The sequence below is a fragment of the Theropithecus gelada genome, chromosome 19 (genome assembly GCF_003255815.1).
Source record: "Theropithecus gelada isolate Dixy chromosome 19, Tgel_1.0, whole genome shotgun sequence".
Lineage (NCBI taxonomy): Eukaryota > Metazoa > Chordata > Mammalia > Primates > Cercopithecidae > Theropithecus > Theropithecus gelada.
In genome coordinates this window covers 26091972-26111233 of record NC_037687.1, presented here as the reverse complement: position 1 = coordinate 26111233, position 19262 = coordinate 26091972, and the positions used below count along the sequence as shown (strand labels likewise).

The 19262-nt window shown below is 51.9% G+C and overlaps 2 protein-coding genes across 7 annotated transcripts in view; both read right to left on the bottom strand.

The window, feature by feature from the left end:
• Window positions 1-513: 513 nt before the first annotated feature.
• Window positions 514-8168, bottom strand: BAX (BCL2 associated X, apoptosis regulator). Of its 6 annotated transcripts, none has more exons than XM_025369298.1 (6): window positions 7515-8168; window positions 6877-6928; window positions 6640-6786; window positions 6143-6278; window positions 1381-1485; window positions 514-830 (listed from the first exon to the last, which is right to left on the bottom strand). In XM_025369298.1, exons 1-6 carry the CDS (start codon window positions 7546-7548, stop codon window positions 639-641), a joined length of 666 nt encoding a protein of 221 aa, XP_025225083.1. In that variant the 5' UTR covers window positions 7549-8168; the 3' UTR covers window positions 514-638. The 6 variants fall into 6 exon arrangements, with proteins under 6 accessions (XP_025225083.1, XP_025225085.1, XP_025225086.1 ...); XM_025369300.1 differs by having other exon boundaries at window positions 517-781; XM_025369301.1 differs by having other exon boundaries at window positions 517-742.
• A 4063-nt stretch (window positions 8169-12231) lies between these two features.
• The window catches only part of DHDH (dihydrodiol dehydrogenase), an 11090-nt gene continuing 4059 nt past the window's right edge, over window positions 12232-19262 (bottom strand). The window contains exons 4-7 of the mRNA XM_025368124.1: window positions 17321-17573; window positions 14620-14744; window positions 12686-12836; window positions 12232-12367 (exon numbers count right to left, since the gene is read on the bottom strand). Of these exons, the coding sequence (XP_025223909.1) occupies window positions 12258-12367; window positions 12686-12836; window positions 14620-14744; window positions 17321-17573 (639 nt within the window). The 3' untranslated portion in view covers window positions 12232-12257. The remainder of the gene's footprint in view (window positions 12368-12685; window positions 12837-14619; window positions 14745-17320; window positions 17574-19262) is intronic.

The window sequence follows — 19262 nt, the reverse complement described above, 5'->3', positions numbered from 1 at the left end:
TGTCCTCGGCCTGCCACTTTCCAGTCACCCCAGGCTCCAGAGCCCTTCCTGCTTCCCTGGTCCTACCATCCCTCCTCCTCCCACCCCCATTCTCCAGCTCCATAAAGGTATGGCCTCCTGAGGTCCCATGTGTGACACTCCAGGCTCTGGTCCCAGGCTCTGGAGGCTTGCTTTGCAGCCAGCTGTGCTGTTCTTCCCCCTACCCACACGCCTGCTCAGGTCTCACAGGCCGCTGCCTCTGTCCTGCACAGATCGTCCTGGGCTGCGACAGATGTGCCACCAGTCACCTTCCTTTCCCTTCATGACTGTGGGCTCCTGCAGGGCAGGCCCGGGACCAACTCATCCCTAACCCATAGACCCCACTGGGCACCCCAGAAAAAGATGTCAAGGGAATGCAGAGAGCCCCACGTCCCTGAGTGGCCCGAGCAGGTATCTCTCGGTGAGCAGACGGCAGGCCTGCCGCTCCTGATGTGCCAGGGAGCGGGGCAGAGGCCCAGTGACTCAGATGCCAAAGTATGTCCCGAAGGAGGTTTATTACCCCCTCAAGACCACTCTTCCCCACCCCCCCCAATAATTACAAAAGTAAGAAAAATGCCCATGTCCCCCAATCCCCACCCCTCCCAGAAAAATGCCATAATTTATGGAGGAAAAACACAGTTCAAGGCAGCTGGGGGCCTCAGCCCATCTTCTTCCAGATGGTGAGGGAGGCGGTGAGTACTCCAGCCACCAAGATGGTCACGGTCTGCCACGTGGGCGTCCCAAAGTAGGAGAGGAGGCCGTCCTGGAGACAGGGACATCAGTCGCTTCAGCGACTCGGCCAGGGGCAGCCCCTGGGCAGGCACAGGCAGGATCAGGGAGGCAGGAGGAGGTCAGAAGGCAGGATTGTGGGCAGGGGACTAACATGAATGGGCATTAAAGAGCTGGGCTCAGGCCAGGCATGGTGGCTCACACCTGTAATCCCAGCACTTTGAGAGGCTGAGGCAGGAGGATCGCTTGAGGCCAGGAGTTCGAGACCAACCTGGGCAACATAGCGACACCCCCTTCTCAGTGGGGAAAAAAAAAAGAGTTGGGGTCAGAGGATCATCAATGAACTTGAGCAATTCCGGAGGCAGTGGAGGCTCCAGGGAGGGCAGAAGGCACTAATCAAGTCAAGGTCACAGTGAGGTCAGAGGTCACCGGGAGGTCAGTGGGATAGATGAATCAGAGATTGATCAGACACATAAGGAAATGCATTATAGACCACATCTGATGATCCAAAGATGGGGAGAGGGCACCACTGTGACCGGCTCCAGAAGGCCCAGGGTCCCAGAGGAGTGGCGGGTGGGCAGGGACAGTGGGGCAGGGGCGGTGGTTGGGGTGAGGAGGGTTGAGGAGTCTCACCCAACCACCCTGGTCTTGGATCCAGCCCAACAGCCGCTCCCGGAGGAAGTCCAGTGTCCAGCCCATGATGGTTCTGATCAGTTCGGGCACCTTGGTACACAGGGCCTGTGGGGAGTGGAGTGGATGTTAGGGACCGAACCTTGTCCCAAGTGCCTGGGGATGGTGGCCCCAAGCCTCCTTTCTCAATTCTTTGCCTCCCCTCAAAGATTTCTGCCACCCACAATTGAAGTCGGCTTCAAATATTGTAAACATGGCCAGGTGCGCCAGCTCATGCCTGTAATCCCAGCACTTTGGGAGGCCAAGGCAGGTGGATCATTTGAGGTTGGGAGTTCAAGAACAGCCTGACCAACACGGAGTAACCCCATCTCTACTAAAAACACAAAATTAGCCAGGCATGATGGTGCATGCCTGTAATCCCAGCTACTTGGGAGGCTGAGGCAGGAGAATCGCTTGAACCCGGGAGGTGGAGGTTGCGGTGAGCCGAGGTCGCGCCATTGCACTCCAGCCTGGGCAACAAGAGCAAAACTCCATCTCAAAATAAACAAATAAATACAAAAATTAGTTGGGTGTGGTGGCAGGCACCTGTAATCCCAGCTCCTTGGGATGCTGAGGCAGGTGAATCACTTGAACCCAGGGGGCAAAGGTTGCAGTGAGCCCAGATCACACCACTTCACTGCAGCCTGGGCAATAGAGCAAGAGTCTTGTCTCAAAAAATAAATTAATTAATTAAATAAAATTGTAAACAAGATCATGTTACTCTCAACTGCCCCATCCCTGAGCCTTCTGTGGCTCCCCAGTACCCTCAGGATGAAGACCTGAAGGCACAACGCAGCCCACAAGCCCTGTGTGCAGGCTCTAGCCTGACCTCACTCCACCTTTCCACTTCCTGTTTTGTGCCTCACTGAGCTGCTTCCATTTTTTTTTTTTTTTAAGATGGAGTCTTGCTCTGTCACCCAGGATGCAGTGCAGTGGCGCAATCTCGGCTCACTGAAAGCTCTGCCTTCCGGGTTCAAGCAATTCTCCTGCCTCAGCCTCCCAAAGAGCTGGGATTACACGTGCCTGCCAACATGCCTGGCTAATTTTTTTTTTTTTTTTTTTTGAGATGGAGTTTTGATCTTGTTGCCCAGGCTGGAGTGCGATAGCGCAGTCTCGGCTCATTGCAACCTCCACCTCCCGGATTTAAGTTATTCTCCTGCCTGAGCTTCCCAAGCAGCTGGTATTACAGACATCTGCCACCACACTGGGCTAATTTTTTTTTGTATTTTTAGTACAGACAGGTTTCACCATGTTGGTCAGGATGGTCTCAAACTCTTGACCTTAGGTGATCCGTGTGCTTCAGCCTCCCGAAGTGCTGATGTGAACCATCGCGCCCGGCCCCATTTTTTTTTTTTTTTTAATTTTTAAAATTCCCATCAAATTCTTCCTGCCTCAGGACCTCTTCATGTGCTCCTGTTTCCACCTAAACAGGCCTCAACCAAGCAAATTCTCACCCTTCAGCGCTCAGCGCAAATGTCACTTCCCCAGAGAGGAATTTTCTTTTTTTTCTTTTTTTTTTTTTGAGACGGAGTCTCGCTCTGTCGCCCAGGCTGGAGTGCAGTGGCCAGATCTCAGCTTACTGCAAGCTCCGCCTCCCGGGTTCACACCATTCTCCGCCCTCAGCCTCCCGAGTAGCTGGGACTACAGGCGCCCGTCACCACGCCCACCTAATTTTTTGTATTTTTAGTAGAGATGGGGTTTCACCGTGTTAGCCAGGATGGTCTCGATCTCCTGACCTCGTGATCCGCCCGCCTCGGCCTCCCAAAGTGCTGGGATTACAGGCGTGAGCCACTGCGCCCGGCCAGAGAAGATTGGCCCCTGCCCATGGATCCCTGACCTTCTCTCCCGACTCCCAAGACTTCTCCTTCAGCCTTTATCTAGCCACTTCTATTCTGTCATCCCTGCTTTGTAGGTGGCCCCACTGTCACCTGCACTACTATTCCCCTCACCGCCAACCTTCAAGCCCCATCAGCTCAATCTTGAAAACACATCAAGAAATAATTCCTCTTGGCCGAGCGCGGTGGCTCATGCCTGTAATCCCAGCACGTTGGGAGGCTGAGGCAGGCAGATCACCTGAGGTCAGGAGTTCGAGAACAGCCTGCCAACATGGTGAAACCCCATCTCCACTAAAAATGCGAAAATTAGCCAGGTGTGGTAGCGGATGCCTATAATCCCAAGCAACTCTGGAGGCTGAGGCAGGAGAATCGCTTGAACCCAGGAGGTGGAGGTTGCAGTGAGCCGAGATCGCGCCATTGTACTCTAGCCTGGGTGCAACAAAGTGAGACTCCATCTCAGAAAAAAAAAAAGAAGCATCCCTCCCATTAGCTGGTGTGGTGGTGGGCGCCTGTAATCCCAGCGTCTCAGGAGGCTGAGGTAGGAGAATCGCTTGAACCTGGGAGGTCGAGACTGCAGTGAGCCAAAGTCACGCCACTGCACTTCAGCCTTGGTGACAGAGCAAGACTCTGTCTCAAAACAAACAAACAAACAAACAAACCTTCCAAAAAGAAATATCCCTCCCTGTTGGAGACCAGCCTGGACAACATAGCAAGACCCCATCTCTACAGAAAAAGGCTAATGCCACAGTTAGTGGGGCATGGTGGCATGCTCCTGTAGTCCCAGCTACTCTGGAGGCTGAGGTGGGAGAACTGCTTGAGCCTAGCAGTTTGAGGCTGCAGTGAGCTATGATCACTACTGCACTCCAGTCTGGGCAACAGAGCAAGACCCCACCTCTTTAAATCCCTCCCACCCACCTCTGCTGCTACCACCCGGGCCTGGGCTTGTCATCTTTCAGCAAGACTATGACAGGTGCCACCTCTCCAGCCTCCTTGCTTCAGCCTTTGTACCCCATGATCTCTTTTTGGCCAACAGCCAGGATCATTTCACCACCTCCCCCACCGTATTTCCTTATGAGAATCTTCATAAAGAAAAGTGAAAAGAATTCCACAGTTAACAGCCATATAACTGCCACCTAGATTCTACAATGAACATTTTGCTATACAGACAGTCCCCAACTTATGATGGTTCGACTTACAATTTTGATCCTACTATGGGTTTATCAGGAGATTGAATGCATTTTCAACTTATGTTTTTTCAATTTATGATGGGAATACTAGGATGTAACACCATTGCAAGTCAAGGGGCACCTATACTTCCTAGAATAATCCCTTAAATTCATAAATCAGGTCACGTCGCTTCCATATTTAAAACCAGCCAATCACTCCCATCACACTCAGAGTAAATTTAAAGTCTTTCCAGGCCGGGCGCAGTGGCTCACGCCTGTAATCCCAGCATTTTGGGAGGCCAAGGTGGACGGCTCACTTGAGGCCAGGAGTTTGAGACTAGCCTGGCCAACACAGCAAAACCCCGTCTGTACTAAAAATACAAAAGCTAGCCAGGCATGGTGGTACGTGCCTGTAATTCTAGCTACTTGGAAGGCTAAAGCATGAGAATCACTTGAACCTGTGAGGTGGAGGTTGCAGTGAGCTGAGATGGTGCCACTGCACTCCAGCCTCGGCAACAAAGTGAGACTCTGTCTCAAAAAAAAAAAAAAAAGTCTTTCCAGCAGCCCAAAAAACTCCACACAATCTGCCCCTGCCCAACTGTGCCCTCCTTTCCCACCGTCTCCCCCAGCTCACTCTGTCCAGCAGCACTGGCTTCCTCCCTACCGTCAAAACACAAGGCTTGGTCCTACCTCAGGGCCTTTGCACTTGCTGTTCCCTCTACCTGATGCCTCTTCCCCTGATCACTATAAATCAGTGCATCCTTCTTGTCATTCCAACTTTGGCTTTAATGTCACCTGCTCTTAGAAGTCTTTCCTGGCTGGTTGCAGTGGCTCATGCCTGTAATCCCAGCACTTTGGGAGGCCAGAGTGGGTGGATCATATGAGGTCAGGAGTTCAAGAGCAGCCTGACCAACATGGTGAAACTCTGTCTCTACTAAAACTACAAAAAAAAAAAAAAAAAAAAAGCTAGCCAGGGATAATGGTGCACACCCGTAATCCCAGCTACTCAGGAGGCTGAGGCAGAGGTTGCAGTGAGCCAAGATTGTGCCATTGCACTCCAGCCAGGGCAACAAGAGCAAAACTCCATCTCAAAAAAAAAAAAAAAAAAAAAGGCCGGGCCTGGTGGCTCACACCCGTAATTCCAGCACTTTGGGAGGCCGAGGCGGGCGGATCACAAGGTCGGGAGATCAAGACCATCCAGGCTAACATGGTGAAACCCTGTCTCTACTAAAAATACAAAAAAAAATTAGCTGGGCGTGGTGATGGGCTCCTGTAGTCCCAGCTACTCGGGAGGCTGAGGCAGGAGAATGGCCTGAACCCAGGAGGCGGAGCTTGCAGTGAGCCGAGATCCCGCCACTGCACTCCAGCCTGGGCGACAGAGCGAGACTCTGTCTCAAAAAAAAAAAAAAAAAGAAGTCTTTCCTGACCACTCTGCTAAATCACACTGCCCCCTTTACTTCACCCCTGTACGTGAAGTCCCTGAGAGCAGGGATGCAGCCTGCTTTGTACAGTGCTGTGTCCCAGGTGCCAGGTACAGGCCTGGCGCACAGCAGGCCCAGTAAATGCTTGTTGAATGAATAAAAGAAGCAGACACCCAGTGCACAGCCATCTCTCTCCGTGCCCTCTGTGGTCACTGGGCCACGGCAGGGGGTTGATCCCACGATCCCCAGGGCCTCACAGGTCTGAGGGGAGCACCCCTGGGCTCACTGCCCTGCAGCTGCCCACCTTGAGCACCAATTTGCTGGCAAAGTAGAAAAGGGCGACAACACGGCCCCAGTTGAAGTTGCCGTCAGAAAACATGTCAGCTGCCACTCGGAAAAAGACCTCTCGCGGGGAGTCTGTGTCCACGGCGGCAATCATCCTGCAGGAGAGAGGAGAACCAGTGCCGGGGAGCGAGCATCAGGCTGATGGTGGAAATCCCCACATCCACCGCACACTAAAGATGAGGAGACTGAGGCCCAAGCCAGGCTGAAATGAAAAACAACAGGCCAACGGGGGGCAAGGGAAAGGGACAAGACAGACATCGAGGAAGGTGGAAAAAATGACTCCCTGAAGGAGGGTTTTCAGATCCTGGCGGAGGGGGCGGCTGGGAGTCCAGAACGCTTGCGCTGAGTTGTAGGGCCCAGACTTCTAGTTCTTAGGGGAGGAGGAGAATGCGGGGCTGAGACTCCTGCGTTCTCAGGGAGCCCAGTGGCTGGATTTCTGGGTCCCGGGGCCCACACCTCTGCAGCTCCATGTTACTGTCCAGTTCGTCCCCGATGCGCTTGAGACACTCGCTCAGCCTCTTGGTGGACGCATCCTGAGGCACCGGGTCCAGGGCCAGCTCGGGTGTCTCCCCCCCCATTCGCCCTGCTCGATCCTGGATGAAACTAGAGTGGGGATGGAGTGAGGGTGCAGAATCAGAACGGGGTGTCACTTGTCCTCAAATCTGTGCCACAATAATCAGACCTCAAACTCACCCCTGAAGCAAAAGGGCCCCTGTCTTCATGATCTGCTCAGAGCTGGTGGGCCCTAGAGGAGAAAGGAAGGGAAGAGGTGCCTGGACTCCTGGGTTCTAGGGGATCAGCAGGCTGTGGAGGCTCACGGTCCCTGAGGGAGGGCAGAGCTGGGGACCCTGGACCTCTGGGACCCTACCAGATAAAGTGACGGGGGTGCCCAGACAACTGAGTCCCTGATGGAGAAAGGCTAGGAGGCTGGGCCTGTATCCTACATTCTCCCTGGGGAAAGAGGGTAGCGGAACACTAAATGCATCCCGACCCCTGGCCTGAGGGGGCAGAGGCGAGACCCGCCCCTCCCACCAGTGCCAGAGGCAGGAAGTGGTGCGGGCGACAAGCCCGGGCCTGCCCGGGGGCTTGGCTTCCGAGATCCCCTAGTTCTCGGGGGTCTGAGAGCGCCAGACAGGCAGGGACCGGGGTACGGGGATCAGAGAGCCAGGAACCTCCGAGGACGGAGGGGGCTGGAGTCTGGCAGCGCCCGATCCGGGAGTTTCTGCCCCTCAATGCTTGGAGATCGCACAGCCCCAGGCCGAGAGGAAGGATCCTGGGACCCGCCGGCGAGGGGGCTCGCCCTCCTCCCGCCCGTCTGCCTCCCGCCTCACCCCCGCCTCTGGGCTGCTCCCCGGACCCGTCCATCACCGCCGCTCCCGCCGCCGCCTCTCGCCGGGTCCGCGCGGGCGGCCGCAGCGCGCCCCGGGTCACGTGAGAGCCACACTGAACGTGCGTCCCTCACGTGGCCGCCCCGCAAAATGGCCGCTGCCCCGCAGCGCCGCCGGGTCACGTGACCGCACCTGCCTCGCTCCCTCGGGAGGCTTAGTCCCATCACGTGATTGTCCAATGAGCGTCTCCCAATAAGTGCCAGCCGTGGCGCCATCCAACAGACGCCCGTCCAGTCGCAACTCTGATGCCTTCATTTATCCAGGCACCATTTTTAGAAGTTTCGGGCAGGGTTTGAGCCCTCCCCAGCGCAGAAGGAATAGCAAGTGCAAAGGCTCAGGGGCCCAAAATAGCGTGCTTCCAGGCAGGACGTTGTAGATGACTAAAAACTGAGTGGTTTTGTTTTTGGTAGAGACCTGGATCTCGCTATAGAGCCCACGCCCAGGCTTGTCTCTTAACTTGTGAGTTCAAGAGATACCGCCGTCTCAGCCTTCCAAAGCGCTGGGATTACAGGCATGAGCTACCGCGCCCGTCCTGCTTTTCTGTTGTTTGTATGTTTGTTTGTTTGTTTTGAGTCAGGGTCTGGCTGTGTTGCCCAGGCTGGAGTGCAGTGGCCCAATCATGGGCTCACTGCAGCCTGGAATTCCCGGGCTCAAGCCTCCCACCCCAGCCTCCTAAGTAGCTGGGACTACACCACCCCTGGTTAATTTTTTTAAATTTTTTTGTGGAGATGAGGTCTCTCTATGTTGCTCAGGTCTCTGAAATCCCAGGCTCAAGCGATCCTCACATCTTGGCCTCCCAAAGTGCTGAGATTACAGGCTTCAGCCACCCCACCCAGTCATGACTCGAGTGTTTGTGTTTGTATAAAAAGAAAAGGAATATGAAGTTCAAAAAGTGACAAAAACTAATCTGTGCTGATAGATCAGCAGGGTGTGGAAGGGAGGGGCCACAAGAGAGACTCCCCAGGTGCCCCAAATATGCCATATTTTTATCTGAATGGTGTTTGCATGGGTATACACTTATTATAGTATTATTATTATTATTATTGTTTTGAGATGGAGTTTCGCTCTTGTTGCCCAGGATGGAGTGCAATGGCACAATCTCGGCTCACTGCAACCTCTGCCTCCCAGATTCAAGCGATTCTCCTGCCTCAGCCTCCCAAGTAGCTGGGATTGCAGGCATGAGGCACCACGCCCAGCTAATTTTGCATTTTTAATAGAGATGGGGTTTCACCAAGTTGGTCAGGCTGGTCTCAAGCTCCTGACCTCAAGTGATCCACCCGCCTCGGCCTCCCAAAGTTCTGGGATTACGGGCGTGAGTCACTGTGCCCGGCCAGGTATACATATATTTACAATTCATTGAGCTGTACACATAAGACTTGTGTGCTTTGTGAATACTATGACGTGTCACTTTAGAAAGAAAATAATAGCAACTAAGGAAAACTCAGAAAAATGAGCTAGGATCAGATGATAAAGGGGTTGGGCCTATCAGAGAAGGGACTTGATCTATGTCCATTAGGCAGCTGGGAACCATGGGAAAGTTTTGAGCAGGCAAAGGGCAGAGTCAGACTAGGGTGTCAGGAAGATCTCTTGGACTTCCTTCTTTCTCAAAAGAGCTCCTGGTTGGGTGCAGTGGCTCACTTCTGTAATCCCAGCACTTTGGGAGGCCAAGATGGGTGGATCACCTGAGGTCAAGAGTTTGAGACCAACCTGGCCAACATGGCGAAACCCCATCTCTACTAAAAATTCAAAAGTAGCCAGGTGTGGTGACAGGCACCTGTAGTCCCAGTTACTCGGGAGCTGAGGCGGGGGAATCATCGGAATCTGGAGGCAGAGGTTGCAGTGAGCCGAGATCGTGACCTTCCACTCCAGCCTCAGTCACAAGAGGGAAACTCCAACTCAAAAAACAAAAAAAACTCCCATAGCACTCAGGATTTATAACGCTTCTCACAGCTGTAAATGTGTGCAGTGTTTAATTTAATGTTGGCCTTTTTCAACCACCCAAAATTTCCACAAGGTTAATTTGTCCTCAGTTCTCCCAGAAACCAGCATGTTACTTGATCCATAGTTATCTCTCAAAATGTGTTATTCAATAACTGTATGACTGAATGTTGGGGAGCATACAGAAATAAGACATTGTTGGCCGGGCGCGGTGGCTCACGCCTGTAATCCCAGCACTTTGGGAGGCCGAGGCGGGCGGATCACGAGGTCAGGAGATCGAGACCATCCTGGCTAACACGGTGAAACCCCGTCGCTACTAAAAATACAAAAAGAAATTAGCCGGGCATGAGTGGCGGGCACCTGTAGTCCCAGCTACTCGGGAGGCTGAGGCAGGAGAATGGCATGAACCCAGGAAGCGGAGCTTGCAGTGAGCCAAGATCGGGCCACTGCACTCCAGCCTGGGTGACAGAGCGAGACTCCATCTCAAAAAAAAAAAAAAAGAAAAGAAAAGAAATAAAACATTGTTGGCCAGGCACGGTGGCTCAAGCCTGTAATCCCAGCACTTTGGGAGGCCGAGACGGGCGGATCACGAGGTCGGGAGATCGAGACCATCCTGGCTGACACGGTGAAACCCCGTCTCTACTAAAAAATACAAAAAAATAGCCGGGCGAGGTGGTGGGCGCCTGTAGTCCCAGCTACTCTGGAGGCTGAGGCAGGAGAATGGTGTGAACCCGGGAGGCGGAGCTTGCAGTGAGCTGAGATCCGGCCACTGCACTCCAGCCTGGGCGACAGAGCGAGACTCTGTCTCAAAAAAAAAAAAAAAAAACCTTGTCTGCCTCTGACATTCAGAGAAGACTTCTCAGAGGAGGCATTTCCCCTTGACCTTGAAGGATCATTTTGATTTGAAAACTGAAGAAAGGGGCCAGGTGTAATGGCTCATTCCTATAGTCCCAGCACTTTGGGAGGCCAAGGCAGGAAGATCACTTGAAGCCAGGAGTTCAGGACCAGCCTGGGCTGTACCATGGTGAGACCCTGTGTCAACTAAAACAAAAAAAAGAAAGGTGGGAGGGGGCCGGGCGTGCTAACTCACACCTGTAATCCCAGTACTTTGGGAGGCCGAGGTGGGTGTATCATCTGAGGTCAGGAGTTTGTGACCAGCCTGGCCAACATGGTGAAACCCCGTCTCCACTAAAAATACAAAAAAAATTAGCTGGGAGTGGTGGTGCGCGCCTGTAGTCCCAGCTGCTTGGGAGGCTGAGGCAGGAGAATCGCTTGAACCCGACAGGCAGAGGTTGCAGTGAGCCAAGATCGTGCCACTGCACCCCAGCCTGGGCAGCAGATCGAGCCTCTATCTCAACAACAACAACAACAAAAGGTGCATGCCTGTAGTCCCAGCTACTTGGGAGGCTGAGGTGGGAAGATTGTTTGAGCTTGGGAGGTCCTGGCTGCAGTGAGCTGTGATCAGCTGCACCACTGCAGTCAGACTGGGTGACAGAGTAAGAGCCTGTCTCAAAAAGAAAAAAGAAAAGAAAAAGGCAAGATAAAGGGAGAGGGTAGAGTTTAGGTGACAACCAAATGATAGCTTAGAGCAAAGCAAGGTCAACATCGGGTCAGGACTGTCAAGTGAAACCAGTGTCCTGAATCATTGGAAACAAGAAGGTACATGTGAAATGTTGCATCCAGAAACCCTTTATCTGAAGCGCTGCACCTGCTTTGGAAATCAAGGCTGCTACTCTGTATCAAGTGGATTAGATCCTCCAAGCAAGAGTCAGATGTTTCATTTTTACTGATAGAATTTCCAACAATTTATGAATTTAGAGAACAAAGTCTCTCCATGGGTAAAAAAAACCATGTCCTTGGCCAGCATGGTGGCTCATACCTGTAATTCCAGCCCTTTGGGAGGCCAAGACGGGCGGATCACCTGAGGTCAGGAGTTCGAGACCAGCCTGGCCAACTAAACCTTGTCTCTACTAAAAATATAAAAATTAGCTGGGCGTAGTGGTGCACTTCTGTAATCCCAGCTACTCGGGGAACTGAGGCAAGAGAATCACTTGAACCCAGGAGGCAGAGGCTGCAGTGAGCAGAGATCATGCCATTGCACTCCACCTTGGATGACAGAGCGAGACTTCAGCTCAAAAAAAAACAAACAAAGCATATCCTTGAGAGACATAGTGTTTCCTGTTAACTTGGCGGCCAGCTTTATCTGTGTGTGTTACTCCAGTCCAGTGAGATAGCCCTCCCTCAACCCCAGTTACAGAGAAGGAAAGAAAGGGCTTTTAATGCAGCTACACGCCTCTGAACAGTACAATCACTGAGTGAGGGAATACACTTTTTTTTTTTTTTTTTTTGAGACGGAGTCTAGCTCTGTCGCCCAGGCTGGAGTGCAGTGGTGCGATCTCAGCTCACTGCAACCTCCGCCTCCTGGGTTCAAGTGATTCTCCCACCTCAGCCTCCTGAGTAGCTGGGATTACAGGCATGCGCCACTGTGCCCGGCTACTTTTGTATTTTTATTAGAGATGGGGGTTTCACCATGTTGGTCAGGCTGGTCTCAAACTCCTGACCTCAGGTGATCTGCCCTCCTCAGCCTCCCAGAGTGCTGGGATTACAGGTGTGAGCTGCCAGGCCTGGCCCCGCCCAAATTATTTTCTAGTGACCCTTTGATACTGGGTTCTCCAGCTTCTGCCAAACCACTACCACGAAGATGTAAGATCTCTATAGGAACGACGTTTTTATTTATTCAGAGATACATCAGTGTTTGTCTTGGGGGAAGGTGACTCCAATGGCCCTCCTCACCTCCTCAAGGATGTCAGCCAGGAGCTCACTTTCTACCAGGGGAATCACAGGACTTTCTTTCAGACCTGCGGGGATAGGGTAGTTAGGGACCCCTCCTACCCACGCACCCGAAACCCAAATAACTACAATTCCCAGAATTCCATGTGGTACAATATACATGGTTCAGGCAGATGGATGCTGCAGGGGTTCCTGGGAGATGTAGTTCTTTTTTTGGGGGGGAAGCAAGAGTCTTGCTCTGTTGCCCAGGCTGGAGTGCAGTGGTGCGATCTCAGCTCACTGCAACCTCCTGAGAGATGTTCTAAGCAGCAGGGTGACACAGCAGGTGGGGAAGAGCCCAACCTTCCTCTGCCAGCCTGGTGCCCGCCACCCCTCCATATCCTTACCCTTGCGCAGGCACTCCCGGACGTGCTTGGCCTCGTAACTCATGCCTGCCCCGTTGTCAAAATTGCAGTTCTTTGGGACCGGGGGCAGCAGGAACTCCTTATGCTCCCCCTTCACCACCAGCTCGGTTGGGCACCAGCAGGGGTTGAGGAGCTGGAGGGAGAGAGGAAGTGGCGCTGCTGTCTTCACCAATGGTGCTCCTGGGGCTGCCCCCAGGAACATGCCAGGTGGTGCGCAGGGGCCTCCCTCTCAAACCTGGTGGCAAAGGGCTTGTCTCGTCTATCCCCAGGGAGCTCTGGACCCTCCCTCATTTCTGGTTGCTAGAAGTTTGTTCCTTAGCAACGCTGCTGTCACACAAAAATCCCGTCTATCTCCCCAGCAGCAAACCTCTCCCTAACCTTACGAGGTTAGAAACAAGGTGTTCTTAGGGCCTAGAGAGGAGGACTTATCTTCGTGTGTCTGTGAATCACGTTTTCTTCTTATTTCTTTTCTTTCTTTCTGTTTTTTTTTGAGATAGAGTCTTGCTCTGTTGCCCAGGCTGGAGTGTGGTGGATCAATCTCAGTTCACTGCAACCTCCACATTTCAGGTTCAAGTGATTCTTCTGCCTCAGCCTCCCGAGTAGCTGGGATTACAGGTACCCACCACCATGCCTGGCTAATTTTTTATTCTTTTTTCCAAGATGGAGTTTCGCTCTTGTTGCCCAGCCTGGAGTGCAATGGCGCGATCTCGGGTCACTGCCACCTCCACCTCTCAGGTTCAGGCAATTCTCCTGCCTCAGCCTCCTGAGTAGCTCGGCTTACAGACATGCACCACCACACCCCGCTAATTTTTGCATTTTTAGTAGAGACGGGGTTTCATCATGTTGACCCGGCTGGTCACAAACTCCTGACTCCAGGTGATCCACCCGCTCTGGGCTGCCAAAGTGCTAGGATTACAGATGTGAGCTGCCGTGCCCAGCCTGTATTTTTTTTTTTTTTTTTTTTTTTTTTTAGTAGAGACGGGGTTTCACCATGTTGGCCAGGCCGGTATTGAATTCCTGAGCTCAAGTGATTTGCCCTCCTCAGCCTCCCAATCACGCTGGGATTACAGGTGTAAGTCACCATGCCTGGCTATAGAATAGGATTTTTTCCTAGCAACAGGGCCCCAGGAAGGCCAGTTAAGCTGACCTTTGGTAACACCCAGATTCTCCCCCGGTTCTGCTTCCAAAGTTCACAACTGCCCACTAAGCATGGTTGAGAATAACTGGCTTCTCCTCCAGACTGAAGATACATATTTGAGACAGGATCTCACTCTGTCATCCAGGCTGGAGTACAGTGGCACAATCACAGCTCACTGTAGCCTCAACCTCCAGGGCTCAAGTGATCCACCAGCTTCAGCCTCCCAAAGTGCTGGGATTACAGGTGTGACCACCATGGCGGCCAGGTATATATATATAAAATTTTTGAGATGCAGTTTTGCTCTTGTCACCCAGGCTGGAGTGCAATGGCACTATCTCAGCTCACTGCAACCTCCACCTTCCGGGTTCAAGTGATTCTCCTGCCTCAGCCTCCCGAGTAGCTGGGATTACAGACGCTTGCCACCACAACCAGCTAATTTTTGTATTTTTAGTAGAGATGGATTTTAACCATGTTGTCCAGGCTGGTCTTGAACTCCTGACCCAGGTGATCCGCCTGCCTTGGCCTCCCAAATGTTGGGATTACAGGCGTGAGCCACCGTGCCGGCCAGGTCCAAGGATATTTGACAGAGCAATAGGTTAATCCTAAGTAAGGAGAGCCTAGAGGCCCAGAACCCACTTCTTGGCTTGGTTAAGGAGGATGAACTCTTTAGTAATGATGTGAAATTGGCTGGTTAAGCCCTCATCCAGCTCCAGGGGCCATTTGTCCCCCTTCTATTTTAGGGGTACAATCCCTAGCGCTTGGGCCCGCTGTGCCTCACCTGTGCCATGCCCTTGGTGCCGCTCACGGAGGCTGTGTTGGAGAGCTGCGCGGTGATGCTGCAAGTGAAGCTGCCATGGACCTCTCCTGGGTACTGCAGGAGCACTGTGACAGTGTCGTCCACACCTGGAGGGAAGTCCTGGGTTAGGGCAGGGGCCTCTCAGGGCAGAGTCTCTGAGACTGCACAGGGCTCAAATCCTGCCTGTGGAATCTTGGGTGACAGACTTCACTTCCTGCATGGCAAGGCAAAAGAATGAAGCCAAGACAGATACTTTTTTTTTTTTGAGATGGAGTCTTGCCCTGTCGCCCAGGCTGGAGTGCAGTGGCACGATCTCGGCTCACTGCAACCTCCACCTCCCGGGTTCAAATGATTCTCCTGAGTTTTCTAAAGTGCTTCCTTCAAGCTATTGTTTTGTTCAGGCTTTTCATTGTTTTCTGTGGTACCGTTTGCAAAGATGGCCAATATAATTTCCTCTATGAGTGCCAGTTTTCTTCTTCTATGAAGAAGTACAGTCTTGGCTGTGCAGAGTGACTCACACCTATAATCTCAGCACTTTGGGAGGTGGAGGCAGAAGGATCACTTGAGTCCAGGAGTTCAACATTTATGTCCAGCCTGGGCAATATAGCGAGATCCCGTCTCTACAAAAAACAAAAAATTTTGTTGGGTGTGGTGGCTTGTGCCTGTGATCCTAGTTACTCCGGAGCTGAGGTGGAAGATCCCTGGAGCCTGGAAGGTCAAGGTTGCAGTGAGCAATGATTATGCCACTGCACTCAGCCTGAATGACAGAGTGAGTCCCTGTCTCAAAAAAAAAAAAAAAAAAAAAATGGCTGGACACGGTGGTTTATGCCTGTAATGCCAGCACTTTGGGAGGCCAAAATGTGTATATTGCTTGAGTTCAGGAAGTCGAGACCAGCCTGGGCAACATGGGGAAACCCCATCTCTACCAAACAAAAAAACAAAAAACACAGCCAGGCGTGGTGGCCTGCATCTGTATGCCCAGCTACTTGGGGGTCTTACAGAGGAGAATCATTTGAATTTAGGAGATTGATGCTGCAGCGTGCCAAGATCACACCACTACATTCTACCCTGGGTGGCAAAGTGAGACACTATCTTAAATGAAAAAAAAAAATACAGTCTATTTGCCCATCTCTGAAAACTGAGCTGGCCATGTAACTTGCTTTGTCCAATGGGTCAACAGCAAATATGGTGTAATTAGAGGCCTGAAAAGTGCTCGCACATCAGGAATTCTCACACCATGATGTGAATGGTATCTAGCCAGCTGGAGAGGCCAGGTGGAGGAGAATCAAGGTGACTTCCCAGACAGTCACCTACCACCTGTAAGACATAAATGAAGCTGTACCAGACTGTCCAGTCCCAGCTGAACAGCCAATTGACTGCAGCTGCAGGAGTAAGACCAGCAGAAGAACCATCCAGCAGAGTCCAGACACAATTTGCCAATGCACAGAATCAAGCTAATAAATGATTGCTATTTGAAGTCATTAAGGTTTTTTGTTTGCTTGTTTGTTTTTGAGACAGGGTCTGGCTCTGTTCCCCAGGCTGGAATGCAGTGGCACCATCTCAGTTCACTGCCACCTCTGCCTCCCAGGCTCAATTGATCCTCCCACCTCACCTTCCAGAGTAGCTGGACTATAGGTGCATGCCACCATGCCCAGCTAATTTTTTTTTTGCACTTTTAGTAGAGACAGGGTTTTACCACATTGGCCAGGGTGGTCTTGAACTCCTGGCCTCAAGTGATCTGCTCACTTCAGCCTCCCAAAGTGCTGGGATTATAGGCATGAGCCACCATGCCCAGCCTGAAGTCACTAAGTTTCGTGGTAGGTTTTTTTTTTTTTTGCTGCTGCATGTAACTTTAATAGAGCATTAAAGCATGAACTGCCTCTTGTTTCTTGGGGTTAAAGGTCAAAGAGGAAGGGCATCACATCTGGCTGGCTCATGCCCTGTTGGATACTTTCCAGCTGAGTGGAAGCCAAGGCAAGGGCCTCTTCTGCAAAGTGGGGCAACCTTTTTTTTTTTTTTTTTTTTTTTGAGATGGAGTCTCACTCTATTGCCCAGGCTGGAGTGCAGTGGTGCCATCTTGGCTCACTGCAACCTCCGCCCCCTGGGTTCAAGCGATTCTCCTGCCTTAGCCTCCCAAATAGCTGGGATTACAGGTGTCTGCCGCAATGCCTAAGTTAATTTTTGTATTTTTAGTAGAGATGGGGTTTCATCATATTGGTCAGGCTGGTCTCCAACTCCTGACCTCAGGTGATCCGGCTGCCTCGGCCTCCCAAAGTGCTGGGATTACAAGCACGAGCCACCGCGCCTGGCCAAGTGGGGTAGTCTTTTATGTAGCAAAGGATCACTGAGACAGCTTCAAAAAATAATAATTTTGTATTTATTAACTGCCATTTGCCCCAGGAGTTACTTCATTAACTCCCATGACAACCCTATTAGTGACACTTTACCAGTAAAGTAATTAAGATTCAGAGATGTTAAGTTGCTGGCTAAGATCACATAGCAAAGTCCCAGGATAGTGCTCGCCTGCACTCTTGACTCTGATCGTCTCTGGCTTCATGGAAAGTTGTTCTTCTAGGTGTCTGATCTAATTCTCATTGACTTGGAGACTTGTCCCCAGCTCAGTGCTCCCAGAGGGAGCCAGAGTCATTCCCATCACTACTAAATATTCCAGGATACATGGTACCTGTCTCATGACGCCTTCCCATGACGGAAATCTTCTCTGGCTTCTGCCCTCCAAAGACCATGGAGATGAACTGGACACAGTAGATGCCCAAGTCCAGCAGGGCACCCCCGGCCTGGGCCCAGTCTACAGCCCGGGGAACATGGGTGAGGTTCTTCCCAAATTCTGCCCGAGCCACCCGGAGGTCTCCTAGAGTTCCCTGGGCCAAAACAGACCTCAGAGCCTCGGAGGCAGGAAAGAAGCGGGTCCAGATGGCCTGCAGACCACAAGCAAAGGAGTTAACCAACCAGTTCTAATCCCTTCGGGGGTCCCAATTGTAGTGGGATACCCACTGCCACCCAGTCTCCAAACACAGCCCATCAGACCCCAAGTTGTATCCTTCTTCCTCCTGACTCTCTTGACTTTTCTTCTTTTTCCTTTTTATTTTTATTTTTTTGAATAGAGATAGGATCTCACTATGCTGCCCAGGCTGGTCTTAACTCCTGGGCTCAAGCACTCCTCCCACCTCAGCCTCCCAAAGTGCTTGGATTACAGGCATGAGCCACTGCACCCTACTGACTTTTGTTCTTTTTCATCTGGACCATTGCCCCAGTCTCCTCATGTTAGGGGCTGAATTGTGTCCCTCTCCCTCCCGCTTCTACCCCGCCAAACACAATTCATGTGTTGAAGCCTTAACTCCCTAGTACCTCTGAAAGCAACTGTTGTGACTACAGGGTAATCCCAGCTACTCGGGAGGTTGAGGCAGGAGAATCACTTAAAGCCAGGCAGCAGAGGTTGCAGTGAGCCGAGATCACGCCACTGCACTCCCACCTGGCGACAGAGCAAGACTGTCTCAAAACAACGACAGCCAGGCGTGGTGGCTCACCCCTGTAATCCCAGCACTTTAGGAGGCCGAGACGGGCGGATCACGAGGTCAGGAAATCGAGACCATCATGGCTAACACGGTGAAACCCCGTCTCTACTAAAAATACAAAAAATTAGCTGGGCCTGGTGGCGGGCGCCTGTAGTCTCAGCTACTTGGGAAGCTGAGGCAGGTGAATGGTGTGAACCCGGGAGGCAAAGCTCATAGTGAGCCAAGATCGTGCCACTGCACTCCAGCACTCCAGCCTGGGCAACAGAGCAAGACTCTGTCTCAAAAAAACAAAAACAAAAACAAAAAACAAAAAACAAAACAAAACAACAACAACAATGACAACAAAAACCAGAGTTCTGCCTCTTGGAGCACCCAGTCTAGAGAGAGAACAGGCGACTAAGGGATGAACAAAGGAATACCAAGGACACAAATAAAACGGAGTCTCCTTCACGCAGTACGGCCGGGACAGTGACACCCTGAAGAGTTGATATTCCAGGGGAGATGGAAGCTCCGTGGACTAGGCAAAGGGCCCAAGAAAGAATGTCATGGGCAGAGCCAGGAGAATGGGCAAAGGTCCCAAGGCTGCACTCCAGAAATTTTTTTTTTTTTTTTTAAGACAGAGTCTTGCTCGTCCAGGCTGGAGTGCAGCGTAGGGATCTTAGCTCACCGCAACCTCGCCTCTCGGGTTCAAGCGATTCTCCTGCCTCAACCTTCTAAGTAGATGGGATGACAGGCGCCCGCAACCACATCCGGCTAATTTTTGTTTTTTTTTTTTTGGTTTTGGTTTTTTTTTTTTTTTTTTTGAGACGTAGTCTCGCTCTGTCGCCGGGGCTGGAGTGCAGTGGCCGGATCTCAGCTCACTGCAAGCTCCGCCTCCCGGGTTCACGCCATTCTCCGGCCTCAGCCTCCCGAGTAGCTGGGACTACAGACGCCCGCCACCTCGCCCGGCTAGTTTTTTGTATTTCTTAATAGAGACGGGGTTTCACCATGTTAGCCAGGATGGTCTCGATCTCCTGACCTCGTGATCCGCCCGTCTCGGCCTCCCAAAGTGCTGGGATTACAGGCTTGAGCCACCGCGCCCGGCCCTTTTTT